The sequence below is a fragment of the Canis lupus genome, chromosome 17, assembly GCF_011100685.1.
Source record: "Canis lupus familiaris isolate Mischka breed German Shepherd chromosome 17, alternate assembly UU_Cfam_GSD_1.0, whole genome shotgun sequence".
NCBI lineage: Eukaryota > Metazoa > Chordata > Mammalia > Carnivora > Canidae > Canis > Canis lupus.
In genome coordinates this window covers 63,738,502-63,753,179 of record NC_049238.1, presented here as the reverse complement: position 1 = coordinate 63,753,179, position 14,678 = coordinate 63,738,502, and the positions used below count along the sequence as shown (strand labels likewise).

At 37.5% G+C, this 14,678-nt stretch overlaps 1 protein-coding gene across 12 annotated transcripts in view; it reads right to left on the bottom strand.

Annotated features, from left to right (window-relative positions):
- ST7L (suppression of tumorigenicity 7 like) overlaps positions 1-14,678 on the bottom strand; it is an 87,125-nt gene that overhangs the window by 7,899 nt on the left and 64,548 nt on the right. For 11 of the 12 annotated variants that reach the window (XM_038562352.1, XM_038562354.1, XM_038562355.1 and 8 more), the window contains one exon: positions 10,975-11,114. In XM_038562352.1, the coding sequence (XP_038418280.1) occupies positions 10,975-11,114 (140 nt within the window). Of the gene's footprint in view, positions 1-3,311; positions 3,413-10,974; positions 11,115-14,678 lie in introns of those variants that run through there. The other variant, XM_038562351.1, reaches the window with a different exon arrangement.

Here is a 14,678-nt window from a genome sequence, read left to right as displayed (position 1 = left end):
AGCAGATAGTATAAAATAGACATCAAGACAGAAGTCTCAACTTGTATGACTGGTTAAGCGACCAAAGAAAATTTATTGCTCAAAAGCAATTAAAAAAAATTCAGTATGGCGCTTGAGGTCAAACAACAGATATGGTTACTCTCAATGCCATTTGAAAGATAAAAGTTAAAAAAAAAAAGTTAAGTAACTGTGTTCCTTATCTTTGTCCAAGTCCTATGGGAGAAGGTGGTAGCCAGGAGCTCAGGGGGCCTGGAATTGACTTAACTCTTTCTCTAGAGACCTAATATTGGCAGACATGGTCTAGTCTAAACGAGAACACAGGTGAATGGATGAAAGTGGGCTTCTTACAACCCAGAATGTGCCTCCTTACTAGCATGTAACAAATTAGACTTCTGAATTGGAAGATGCTATCATGCATCTAATTCACTGTTTGGAGATATGTATTCTGTTAACTGACCCAAAGAATAATAATTTCTACTTATTCCAGCATATGTAGCAAGCTCAGATGGATTGCTAGAGAACCAATGGTCACCAGTAAATTCCAAAGCCTGATCTGCAGTCTTCTGCCTCCAAGTCATTGTTCAAACTGTCTCACTTCCTTTCTTCTGCTACTACACTGGGTTAAATCAGTATACTCTTTGACCCCCTACTACAACCTCGGGCCTACTCTTCTACTCCATATACTTCCATCATTTCACTATATTTTATTGATTACATGCCTAATTAGTATAACCTCCCCAAGGATAGGTCCTATTCCTATTCTGAAATATGTATTCCAAGGTCATATACCCAGTGATCCAATTAGCACATATACTTGCTTGAGACAATAAAGAATGGAAATATTTTTTAGTTACTTAGAAAATCTTGGTGGTTCCCCTATAAAAAGGTAGAATCGTCCAGGATGCAGAATTGATCAGCAAAATTCAGGCTTGGAAGAGAAGGAAAAAGAACCTTATCTCAGTGCCTATCCCCAATATCCTATCTTATTATTATTATTATTTAAATATTTTATTTATTTACTCATGAGATACAGAGAGAGAGAGACAGGCAGAGGGAGAAGCAGGCTCCACGCAGGGAGCCCAACATGGGACTCGATCCCGGGTCTCCAGGATCATGCCCTGGGCTGAAGGCGGTGCTAAACCGCTGAGCCACCCGGGCTGCCCTCCTTTTATTATTTTTTAAAAATTAACTGATTTTCAGAATCAGTGACTACAGGATACAGCTTTGACATTAACAGTAGGCTCTGGGAAATTCTGAATAGCTCTTTCTTGTCTCTCCCTCATGACCACAGACCCGAGTAATTTCAGTTCTAACTCTTGCTATCCCATTCTGCTTCATAATGACATCACATTATTTCATTTTCTAAACCAGAATGCCCCATACCCCTTGTCAATCTGTCCTTATTAGGGAATGAGAGGATACAAAAGATGATGAAAATGAAGAAGTGACAGCTACTATGTGAATCTGAGGCGAGACATTTCTTACTTAAATTCTAAATTGTGGAACGCTTCATTTTTTGATAGTCTTAAACTATTCAGATAAATATAATGAATACCACTGTTTATAAAAACATGAATGGGGCCTTTGGGTGGCTCAGTAGGTTAGGTGTCTCCCTTTGGCTCAGGTCATGATCTCAGGGTCCTGGGATGGAGCCCCAAATTGGGCTCCCTGCTCAGCAGGGAGTCTGCTTCTCCTTTTTGCTCCCACCCTCTCACATGCATACATACATAAATAATCTCCAAAAAAAAAAAAACACAAAAAAAAACCCATGAACTTTGTCAGTTAGGTGTTAAGATAAAAGTCCTACACGTCTCATGTTTGAAAGATAATAGGGCTCCTCTTTCTATCTTCCTTGTGTGACTGAAAGGGTGCCTAACTAAACAGAGTCTTCTAAAAAGGAAAGTCTTCTCTGGGTTGAAGATGACTTTTTAGGTCACTACACCTCATGTGAGGCACGTGAAAGTAATTCCTCAGTCGCTTCCAATCAAGTGAACAAACATGCAAGGGTGAGCTAATCTATTGCTGTGGTAGTAGCTTCTGTCTTATAACTAATACATTCCCTTGCCTGTCTCAAACTCCCCGCTGCCAGACTACAAGGTACCTATGGACACACACTGTATTTTATACTTCGTAAACGTGCCCAACACATATCTGTCCATTGAATAAATGAAGGAAGGAACAAGTCCATCAACAGTAACATACTAATATAATGAATTTGAATGTCAAAAATGTGGAGTATATTACAGAATAATCATTATCATACTTTGGCATGCTATAGAACAAGAGTTCACATAGTTTGAAATGCAGAGGCTCTTTAAAAACTACACTTTGAAAACAAACTAAGATAAGCCCGACTGGAGTCCTTCCAGTCAATAAGCCAATACTGAAAGAAGAATCTCTTCAGGGTCTCCAGGCCTCTGAACTGCATGTTCTTAGTGCAGCTGTTGTTGGTGGTGTTGTTTACGGCAGTCTGAACAATAACTAAAATACACTAAGAGCAAATTAATAAGAAAAGTCTACACAGCTAGGGCTTAGTTGAATTAGAATCCCTAGGCTCCCAATAAGGGCCAAATCCAAAGGGATCAGAGTCAAATAAATAAAAGATCCAGCTGAATTTTATCAGAGGGCAAAGTTTCAACTCCGAGTACCCCAGCAACCAAGGATGAATTATGCGTAAGATTAGTAAAGTGCCTTCATCTACAACCCAGCCAGAGAACATTCTTCTATCTCACTGTGACTGCAGGAAACACAGCAATGTATTTGCCTGCCAAGAATAGTTGTAGCTATACTCTAGATGGGAGTCTAACAAACACTAAGGGATTAAAATTTAATTGTAAAGCTGCTGCTAACCTGGGAGTCAAAGCTTGAACTCTGGCTTCACAAAGAAAGTGGGACTCTGGCATCTTGAATAGATGAAAACAAGAGCTGGCACGTTCCTAACAGAGGGTGTGAGAATATGCTCCCTTCTGAATTCTTCCCCAAACTACTTCTCTCTGTATATCCTACTGGTAATTTGTAAGTGCTCAATAAGAATAGAGCCCTCTGGGACACCTGCGTGGCTCAGCAGTTGACCGTCTGCCTTTGACTCGGGGCGTGAATCGTGGGGTCCTGGGATCGTGTCCTGCAACAGGCTTCCTGCATGGAGTATGCTTGTCCCTCTGCCTGTGTCTCTGCCCGCCCCCCTCTCTTTCTCTCTCAATCTCTGTGTCTCTCATGAATAAATAAAAATCTTTAAAAAATAGAGCCCTCTCCGACACTTTGAAGAATACATATACGTTTCATTTTCAGAATGCTTGAAATTATAGGATGAGGTGAGAGGGTGAATATGTGGTCTGAATTCTCTTGAATATCAGTTCTCTTAATTTTGTTGAGCAGCATCTGAAGCCGAAATAATTTCTTTTCTTGAAGATGGCTGTTAGAGATGGACATAAGGCAATCTTAATGTCATTATAGAACTAAGATAATTTTATTTATTTTTTCCTCAAATTCAGAAAGAATATTAATAGCTAATCTTGTATTGAGGCCTCATCAGCATTAAAGAACACACCTAAGTTTCCTACCTACTGACACAACTACTAGAAGTACATCTGCTACCTAAAACTCCCATGTTAGCCAGAAAATCCTCACAAGTTATATTTTAGACCAAAAGTTTATTTTGTTCTGTTAAACTTCCCCCGATAATCCTTCAGACTTACCCTCTGACTTTGAAAGAAGAGTGATATTAAAACATGGAGTACACATTTTGCTTTATACTAAAAGTTTGTTTTGTTTTTACCATTTCAGAGAGTCAATCAAATTCCCTGATTCATTAAAAACCAGTACCTACTGTTTCTTTGGTATCACTGTACATTTCAGACAGTTAGAAAGGCTGAAGTGCTTTATACCATTGTCTGAGTAGATGATAGAAATCAAACAGTGTTCTTTGTTCTTAAGTGGCTTACTTGCAAGAATAGGAATGAAATTAAAGTGAACCCATTTAAAAGATAGAAAAGTAAATGGGCATTCTTTATCTTAAAGCATCAGAGTTCATCAAATATCAGAGTTCATCAAATAGGCTTGTATTGTGAAGAGTGAAGAGTTTTTCAGGCAGTTTGTCTACTGATGTTTTTATTTTTCAGTAAGCATTTCTGCAACCTAAGTGTCCTATCTTCTGAAAATCCCTATCGGCTTTTCATTTAAAACTCTTCTCCAGGGGCACCTGGGTGGCTCAGTGGTTGAGCGTCTCTTTGCCTTTGGCTCAGGTCGCGATCCCGGGGTCCTGGGATGGAGTGGCACATAGGGCTCCCTGCTCAGCAGGGAGTCTGCTTCTCTCTCTCTCTCTCTACCCCTCCCCCTGCTGCTCATGCTCATTCTCTCTCTCAAATAAATAATCTCTTTAAAACATTTAAATAATAAAAATAAATAATTAAAACTCTTCTCCAAATTCATCTCCTGAAGGAAGACTTCCCTAGCAAAACTACTTTACTATCACCACTCCATCTTTCTACATCCCTTCATCATTACCATATTTAGTTTGAAATGTATTCTTTTGTACTTGTTATGGCCTGAGTTGTCACGTGACATATTACTGAAACCAAGAATCTGTATCATGACTAATGGGCTATCTATTGTGTGATTTAGAGCAAATCACTAACTTGAATGTTTTAAACTTCTCTATCTAAAACACTGGAAAACCACAATCTGTCTTCCAATGGCTCAGGTAAGAATAAATGAGAGTCTAAGTATACACTCTTAAGAACAAAGATAATAACTAACAAATCTAAATGACCCATGGTTTAGAATCGTTAATATATTAAGTAGTCATACAAATTTAGTTCTCTGGAGCATTAGAAATTTAATTGGTGGGAGAAGGAGCAAAGTTCGACTCAAGAGAGAAGCCAATAAAAACTATTCCTCAAGATTATAAATTTATTCTGTATCCCATTATTCTCTCCATTTAGAGAACTTTGCTGGGTCTGCAAAAAACAAAGATGTTTTCTAAAAGACAAATCAGTAGATTTCCTAATGTGAATTCTAGTATCACTTGTGTAGGGATCCCTGGGTGGCGCAGCGGTTTGGCGCCTGCCTTTGGCCCAGGGCGCGATCCTGGAGACCCAGGATCGAATCCCACGTCAGGCTCCCGGTGCATGGAGCCTGCTTCTCCCTCTGCCTGTGTCTCTGCCTCTCTCTCTCTCACTGTGTGCCTATCATAAATAAATAAAAATTAAAAAAAATAAAAAAAAAAATAGTATCACTTGTGTAATGGGTTTGGAGTGAGCAACTGACATCAATATCTAAGCACTGCTCTTCTGAAAACTGTTATGCAGTCCATTTGCCTCAAGTGCTAATGATTAAGCAATCAATATATCAGTAGCAGTCAGTGACAGGATGTCCTAAACTTTGGCACTGAGACGTTTACTTTGAGGGGGAAAGGATGATTAAATATACTGCCAAATAAATTCAGGAGAGCTTTTGTGAACTTCAGATTTGACAGGTACATGTTAATAGGGAAAGAGGGTGCTTTCCACAAACTTCAAAACTGAACCAGACCCTGGGGAAGGGGTATAAACATATGCTAAAAAAAGTACATTGTCTTAACTTTTGTTCTTTATTCCCCTCCTCTTTGAAAAGAAGAGTCTAGTAATCGGAAAATAGGGATAAAGAAGAACATCAGCAATTTCACAAACTTTTCAGTCTGGTTCTTTTTTGAAGGAGAACAATGAGAAAGAGGCATAGAGAAATGCCCTTGGTGGGAGGAGAGAACATCTTTTCTCTTGCTAGAAATATCCCAATTAAGAAAATCAAAATTGGAATATGGTAGACTGCCCACAGAAAGATTTCAGTGGTACTTGACGGGATGAGCACTGGGTGTTATTCTGTATGTTGGCAAATTGAACACCAATAAAAAATAAATTTATTATTAAAAAATAAGTAGACAATTTCAAAAAAAAAAAGATTTCAGTGGTACTAACAAAGGAACATTGGTATGTATGTAAACATTTAGTTTTTTGACCTGTCACACAATGGGCTCTTTTTATTATCATTATAATCTCTGGAAAATACCTTGGATATACTACTGTGGAAATAACATGGTTACAGAACAATATTTTATGGGAATATAAGCTTGGTTACAATTCAAAATGTTTTTAAAACTATGTCAGTTCTTAGGAACTAAAGAAGCCTCACAGCTTGGAAAAGTAATCCATTTTCAAACAAAGTGAAGAAACTTGTTCTACTTGTTGGTTGAATTTCTGAATGTGGCCTACATATTTAATAAAGAGGGATACAACTATCATAGGTTTTTAGTATGAATGAAATCAGATGGAGAATATAAAAAATTACTTTCACCTATGAACAGATTTCATGTCACTGGTTATGACAGTGGAAAATTAGGAACCTTTAGAAATAATGTATTTTTTTCTATTGGCATATATCAATATAGAGTTATAATTATCAACTCCCCTAGGTATGAAGATGATCTTTGCCCTGGAAAAAAATAATGAGAATAGTGTACAAACCAAAAAGTTTTTTATCACTATTCAGTAAAACACATGTGGCATTTATTTCTGCTTATTATTTTTTAAAATGTAATTTGGGGAGAAAAATGTTAATTATTTTTGGGAAGGGGCTGAAGAAATCCCAGTGAGACATTCCGTAGAAAGGTCTTTTGTTAGTATAACATCTGACCTTCTATATCTTTGGAAATCATACAACTTGGCTAATGTAGTCCTTAAAGAATTAATCAAGCAGATTGTTAGGCCCTAGTTACAGTGGAGCCAGCCAATTATGAGTTGCTCAGAAATTCATCACTGGCATGTCCAACCACATTTTCCCACATAAAGATTAGTAAAAATATGTGGAAACAGGGCCATTCCCACCTCAGCACAACTACAATATGTGTTCAGTGAAAAAGATTTCAACAAAGTTTTGCTTTAGTGAAACAAACTATTTATTTGGGAATCTTTCTGATTCCTGTCTTTACCCATTAACACCTTTTTCTGCCGAGTTGCTAAGGCTATCTATCCTATTTCAATTAAAACCCAACTAGTGATTTTTTATATTCAAACACACTTCTGAGTTCAAAATACTAAAGTCACATGCCACAAGCCTGAATTCATCAGTAAGTTACTAAAATCCCTAAAGACCATCTGTAGTCTTCACTGCTGTGATAACGCCCTCCCAAGGCTTACTAACAAGAAAGCTTTTCTTGCAGGACAGAAATGAAAGGGGCCAGGCTAAATGAAGATTGGTTCTCTAAGGAGAGGGCAGTGCAGCTCTTAAATAAAGAAGCTCCTTTCAGATAAGCAGAATCAGATTCCAGTTCATTTGGTTTGCTGGCTACCCTTACTTTGAACTCTCATATTTAACCCAGCAGGCTTCAAAGCAGGTGAGAAAATGACCTACCACTTAAAAGCAATTTTTCCTTTTTCAGGAATTCTGGCCTTGGAGTATCAGCTCTGATATCAGCACATTCCACATCTCCAGGGATTTATGCATTTTTTTTTTTTATTGCTCTATGTTGAATGTCAGACTTGGTTTTCATCTCAGCCAGCAGAAAAAAAATCAAGAAAAAAGTCCTAACTTGCTGAAACTAAAGCCTTATTCCACATAGCTTCATATCATACAAAAGATGAAGCATTAAAAAAACCACTAGCCGTTCTAGTTTGTACCCTCCCATTTATCTCAATCTGATATACAGTCAGGATTATTAAAAATCATTAATCCCTAGACCTGACTTCACAAAAAAGCAATTTTGGGCAGCCCGGGTGGCTCAGCCATTTAGCGCCGCCTGTGGCGGGGGGCCAGATCCCAGAGATCCGGGATCGAGTCCCACGTCGGGCTCCCTGCATGGAGCCTGCTTCTCCCCCTGCCTGTGTCTCTGCCTCTCTCTCTCTCTGTCTCTCATGAATAAATAAATAAAATCTTAAAAAAAAAAAAAAAAGCAATTTTGTAACATATTTTAACAAATTCAAATTAAATTTACTCTAGCATATGAGCCAATACAAAAGACTATTAGATGAGGAAGAAACCATGATAACAATGGAAAGGATTTAGGAAATTTTATTGAATTGCTTTGGCTTACAAAATAGAATGATTTCCACTATATTTGGCTATCAAATATCTGACCTAATTGAAAATCCTAACATAGGCAGTTTGCAATTTATCAATACTTTCTGTTCTACAAAGCGGTTTGCCAGCACTCAGAATCTGAAACATTTCTCCACTCTTATTAGTACAAATACACATATTATTTGTGATAATATTACCAGCAATATTATTTAAATGATACCCAACCACCATTTATATTGTAATTTCTATGGGAAAATACATTTTGAGTTTACTATCAGGACACAGCTCCTCCCAAAGTGAAGGGGGTAGGATTTCTCAACACAGCTGCACTTTGGTGATAATGATGACAATGACAGGTGGCGACAACAGTAACACTTCCCTAGTTTCTACTATGGGCAGACATGGTTCTTAACACTTGTCATACCTTAAACTCATTTAGCCCTCACAAAGGCCTATGAGGTAGTACTATTCATTTTACAGTGAGGGGGAGAAATGGTTAAGTAACTTACCTGAAGTTGTGCAGCCAGTAAGTGTCAGGGCTGGAACTCAAAGCAAAGCAGTGTGGCTCCAGAGCCTATGCTCATTACCATTCTGCAATGCTGCCCCTTCTCTAACTTAAAAAGGTGGCACTATCTAGACAGTCTAAATTCCTCATATTGCATAGAGGAGAGCAGGGCTTCTCAAGTTTTAAATCCACAATATAGGATCACCTGGAGGTCTTGTTCAAATGCAGAATCAGGAAGTTTGGAGTGGTGCCTCAGGTTCTGCCTTTCTAACAAGCTCCTGGGTACTGGTGAAGTTCCTACTGCATAGACCATTAAGTGGAGGAAAAAGGAGAATTTGAGCCCCCAGTTCCCTAGTTGGCTGGCTGGCTGGCAGCCATTTATATGTTGTGTTTGTAAACTGGAGATGGCCTGGATGTAACCATTTTCCATAATTTCTTCAATGGAACCTGCCCTTGGTACTGCTGCATGCTAAATATTGGTCTTCAGGTACCTTGAGTAAATAGTTTGCTTTTAGGAATGAAAAATGTATGTGTAAAGGCCACTGGATACAATGTAGCTATAAAAGTTTGCTGTGAGACACATTTTTCACTCTATACCATCAACTTATACAAATATCAAAGGATGGTAAATAAATGCCTATTTATTGTTCATTAACTAGAATCACAGGAAATTAATAACTTTTGGTCTGAAAAAAAGCTTCCACTTAAAATGTATAATTGTTCACTCTCAGACTCTGCTAGAGGAGTGCTAAGGTGCTTGTGCTATGTAATCTTAAAGGCTCTCTGGTGCATCAGCCATGTCTCAGGTAAAGGCAGACACCATATACTAACATCAGTGGATAGAGTTGACAGTGAAAACACTGCATTAATTTTAGTCAGAACCTCATGAAAGTATACCACTAACAATCGCTACATATCGATTCCAGATTCTAAATCTCTCTCCTCACTCAATTTTTCCTCTTTCCCGATGCCCTGAGAGAATCCTAAGGACCATCTCTCCCACTGCTTGCCTGCAATCTCAAATACACAACTGCATATATTTTTCCAGTTGTTAGATGGACAGGATTCCCCTTCCAGTCAATTTTTTTCCATGTCAGATTATACAGTTAGGTCATTTCAGTTTGAGATGCAATCACTCTCTGGTCAGCACCACTCTGAACAAAAGGGTATGATCACTACACTTCCCTTTTACACTAAAACAGAATAGTCAGTTTCCAACCTAAATATCTATACTCCCTGAGCAACACTGGAAAATCATTCTTGAAGACTGACCCAGAATCAAGTGCAGTCTCAGACTCCTAGGCCTACAGCCAGTGGCAACTTAACACATTATCCAGTTGACCTTCAGGGAAAAAGGGAAACCAGTGCTTTTACTCCTAGTGCCAGAAGAAAACCAACTAATCTTTAAGGCACAAAATAAACTGTTCTTAAGGCAGAAAAAGAAATTTTGAGGAATAGGGAGTTAGAATGGAGGCATATAGAAAAATTGTAGAAATTACAAAGGGCTAGTGTTTCTATGGTTCTCAGTGCTTTTTAATTTGAGACAGATGAATTAGCATTTTCCTTTTGGGCCTGAACTATTATTACCTGGTAAAAACGCAAAGATGTACAAGAAAGACACATTTGTTAAAGGCTTGGTGACTTGAAGGGACTTATCTTTGATCATTTTACTTTGAGCCAGTGTCAGTAATTACTAAGTTTATGTAGAAGAGAAAATAAAATAATAATAATAATAATAAATTTAAAAAAAAGAAAAGAAAATAATCATGGGATATTTTCTTTAACATCAGTCCTCAAGTACCTTTTGGACCTAGCTCAGGAAATGGGGAAGTAGTTCAAATTAAAGGATAAAAATAAAAATAAAGGTCTACACATGGTTCTATACCCAAGGTTGGGGAAGGGCAATTAAGAACATGCAGATACAATAGGGAGAAGCTTTGAGTGAAACAGCACATTCTGTACCCAGGGCAAATGTTCCATCTGTCCCATCTTACCTAGTTATTCTCCATCAGCAAACCTTACAATTAATGATTTCACTTAAATGAAAAAAATCAAAATAGGGAATTATCTCCAAAATAGGGAATTTTTTTAAATGCCAAAAAGAAAGCATTTAAAAGAACTGGATTATTCCTTAGCTAGTAACAATTGCTATTTTTACCACCAAAAGTGATCTACAAAGACCAACTTTATCATGTTATATATACTGTTGTATTCTTTAAACTTTTAAGCAACAAAAATATAGCTCAAGTCACCAAAAACTTATGTTTGACATATTTATGGCAGCAACTTTACAAATCAATTCCTGTAATTCACCATAACAAACATCTTCCACTGATCAACTGGTTTAGCACAAATAGATCAGAGATGGTTTCTTGTGTGTTTTACAAATACTCTATACAAGTCCTTGAGATCATACTTACAGCTTTAGCAAAAACACCCATGATTTCAGGAAACTGGTGTGTGAGAAGAGCTATCATTGCTGTAGAAGAACACAGTCCTGCTGTGAAATGGATGAAGAAAGGAAGCTCCTTCTTTGGGTAAACAGAAACATGATGAAAGGCTGCAAGGGAGAAAAGGTAGAAATGTATTTTATTTAAGAATATAGCAAAAGCCAGTTTTAATGTGTTCAAACAAAGTTTAAAACTAAAAAGGAAAATAGTTGCTTTAAAAAAGAACAAGGCATCTCTGGCTAAGCAAGGTAGAAGAAAGTCATCCATTAAATTTATTCCAGCATCAACAGTGTATCAACAGAGCCAGATAACTGCTGGGGACTGGGAATAGGATGGCATCGTGGGAAAGAACATTAATTGTAAAGTCATGCTGAGGTGGTTTTGAAAAAGAGCTTTGTCACTGATAAGCTGTGTGATCCTGAATAAGCTGCTAAACCCTCTCATAGTTGCTATGGAGTTGTTATGATGAACACTGTAAGTCCTTAAATGTGAATTGTTATAATTCTTGTTCTTTGGGAGCTCAGAGACAAGTATAGTGATCGAGAGACAGATGTATGGTTGCAGACTTCCCAGAACCATAATTTCATCCAGTTTTAATAAACGTTCTATGTGTGGCATTTCATAAAGCACCGTAAAAATTGAACTAGAACACCAAAGCGCTAGGATTGGGAACATAAGTAAAGTCCCTTGTCTTATCCTATTCACACATTAACTCAGGTATTATTTTTCTAATGATTGGATATTTCATTACTAATAGTATTCAAGTATTTATATCTTATTTGAAATTTGATTAAAAACACCTGAATAGCAATGCTGAGATGAACCTATTATCATGCTTGGCCCACAGTAGGTGCTCAATAAATGTCTGTTAAACTGAGAGCTACTCTGGGACTTCATTAGTCCAGGAAGTTGACTACTCAGGGCTGACACAAACCCAGGAATTCCTGATGTAATATCCTGCATAAGTAAAGGATGACTAATTCAGTGCTGAATCAAGGTCAGCTATAAATTTTACTCTTTTCAACATAATGATTCACAGAGAAGATTACACCTAAGTTTCCTTTGGTAGCCATATTTTTTATACCTTATACTACACTCAAAAAGTATATGCCAAAAATGGAACTTATATTAAAAATCTAGAAAATTTCCAGGGTTGAGTCACATTTAAAGTAAAAGCACATTGAATCTTAATTTTTTTTTTTTAAAGAAATTTAGAAACATTAGAAGCTATGGCTTGGATTGCTTTCTGTAGATTCATTTGTCAGTCAATGTTTGGCTAATACATCAGTATAATGGATGACTAGTACAGAAACACTCCCTTGGAAGTAAAGTTCAAATTTCATCACTGGCTTGTAGAGAAAAATTTATCAGGAGGCATAAAAGACAACTAAATAGCTATGTGAACTAAGGGAATAGTTCAAGTCTGAACTTATGAGGTTCATAAGCAAATTCCAGAATGTTGTAAGTCCTATCAAGGTTGAAGGAGAATTGAAAACAAAAACATTAAGTACTCCTGGGTTTTAGAACTCCACATTATTAAAAATTTGTTCATTCTACATTGTCAGATACAGACAAATGCTCTCAGAACAAACAATATAATCAAACAAAATCCCAGCATATTCCTCCTCTCCTACCTCCTGGAATTTGCAAATGTGGAAGTACCCTGGAAATAATAAAGGCCTGTCAAAAAAGCAAACTCTCTGTTCTTGTAGCCTGTGACTCTGGCAATACATGATAATAACCCTGATTTTATTCATACCACTATGTAAAATTGGCCTTATATCAGGCAACTTTTGCAGTAATTTGGGGGGGAGGAGGCATTATTTTAGGCTAAATGTATTAACCTAATATAATATACCCTTGCATATTGATGTTCCATAATTATTCATTACTTTGTCTTAAATACCCTTGTTTCTGTTAAAATGGAAAAACAACAAGAACTATGACCAGCACCATCCTAGAAAAGAAAATTAAATTTCTTTCACTAATGACCTTTTAAATGCCAGAGTCAATGGATTCTTCATAGTAATCACCTTCCTTGATATCAGATACTCCTCCTCACTTGGAAATTTTTTGCTCCTTTTAGTTCCTAGCCTATCTAGTTCTGGTTCTTGTCCTGTCTCTCTGACCACTCCTTCACTGAATCTTCCGAACTCCTTATCAGCCACCCATTCCTTCGACATTTTTGTTCTCCTGTGATTCCACTCTCAGTTTATTTCTCACTCTGCACAATCTCTCTTTAGTGATCTCATCCATACCTAGAAAAATGAGGGCTCCCAAGTTGGTTTGGTGATAAAGAGATGTAGAGAGAAAGAGATGTTGGAACCCCTGGCAATTATGTTTACACAACCTGAACCTGTCCCTAGGCCATGACTAACTGGACCAGGAATGAACAACTGGATAAATCAGATTCTCCCAGAAGTTTTATTTTTTTATTTTTTTAAAAAGATTTTTAATTTATTCATTTGAGAGAGACAGACAGAGAAAGAGCACAAGCAGGGGGAGAGGCAGATGGAGAGGGAGAAGCAGACTCCCTGCTGAGCTGGAGCCTGACATAGCGCTCCATCCCAGGACCTGGAGATCATGACCTGAGCTGAAGGCAGACACTTAACCATCTGAGCCACTCAGGCACCCTCCCAGAAGTTTCAGCAGCAGCGTTGAAATATTATTCATGCTATACTATTTGCTTGAACTGATAACATGTAAACTAGAGCAATGTAGGAGGCATCAAGTTTGGCTACATCACTGTCTAAGAAGGAAAAGCCAAACAACAAAGAGAAAGATATAAAAGTGAAGCAGACACACTGAGAGAAGCAGAAATGAGAGTTCATACAGAGAGGAGATGACATTGCGGAAGGAGAAAAAGTGAGAACAGGAGAATGGAAAAAGGCAGCCAGAGATAGAGATATACAGATAAGTGACTCCTGGAAATCCTGATAGCCTTCTAATTTCTGGTTCTAGTCCCTTCTGAAGTCCAACTGTAATTGCTGCCTTTGGATTCTTCGAGATAATCCTAGTCTTCTAACAAACTCCCTTTCAATTTAAAACAGCTATTCCTTGTACCCAAAGAATACCTACAACAATCACTATTTATATAATATATACATTTAATCTGCATCTTAAGCCCATATATTATTTAGAGATGTATGAAATGTGCTATGTGCTAAAATATATATGTGCTAAATAGATTATGTAATAAAGTATTTTTTATTACACACACATATGCACACAAAGTGAGTGTGTTACATATGCAACATACTCAAAGCCTGAACTTATTTACTTCCCCAACTCCTGTTCCCAAACCTCCTCCTCCTGCTGTATGATGGATTCACCATTTCTCAAGTTAATCAAGTAAGATTTGGAATCATCCCTGACCTTAGAGATATAGGCACTCCCCATTCCAGCTTCCTTATAATCTATTGTAGACATGCAGCACTTAACACATTATCAGTCTTTCTATTTTATTTTTATTTTTTTTTATTATTGGAGTTCAATTTGCCAACATTTAGCATAATACCCAGTGCCTATCCCTCCAAGTGCCCATCACCCAGTCACCTCAACACACACCCCCCACCTCCCCTTCCACTACCCCTTGTTCGTTTCCCAGAGTTAGGTGTCTCTCATGTTTTGTCACCCTCACTGATATTTTCACTCATTTTCTCTCCCTTCCCTTT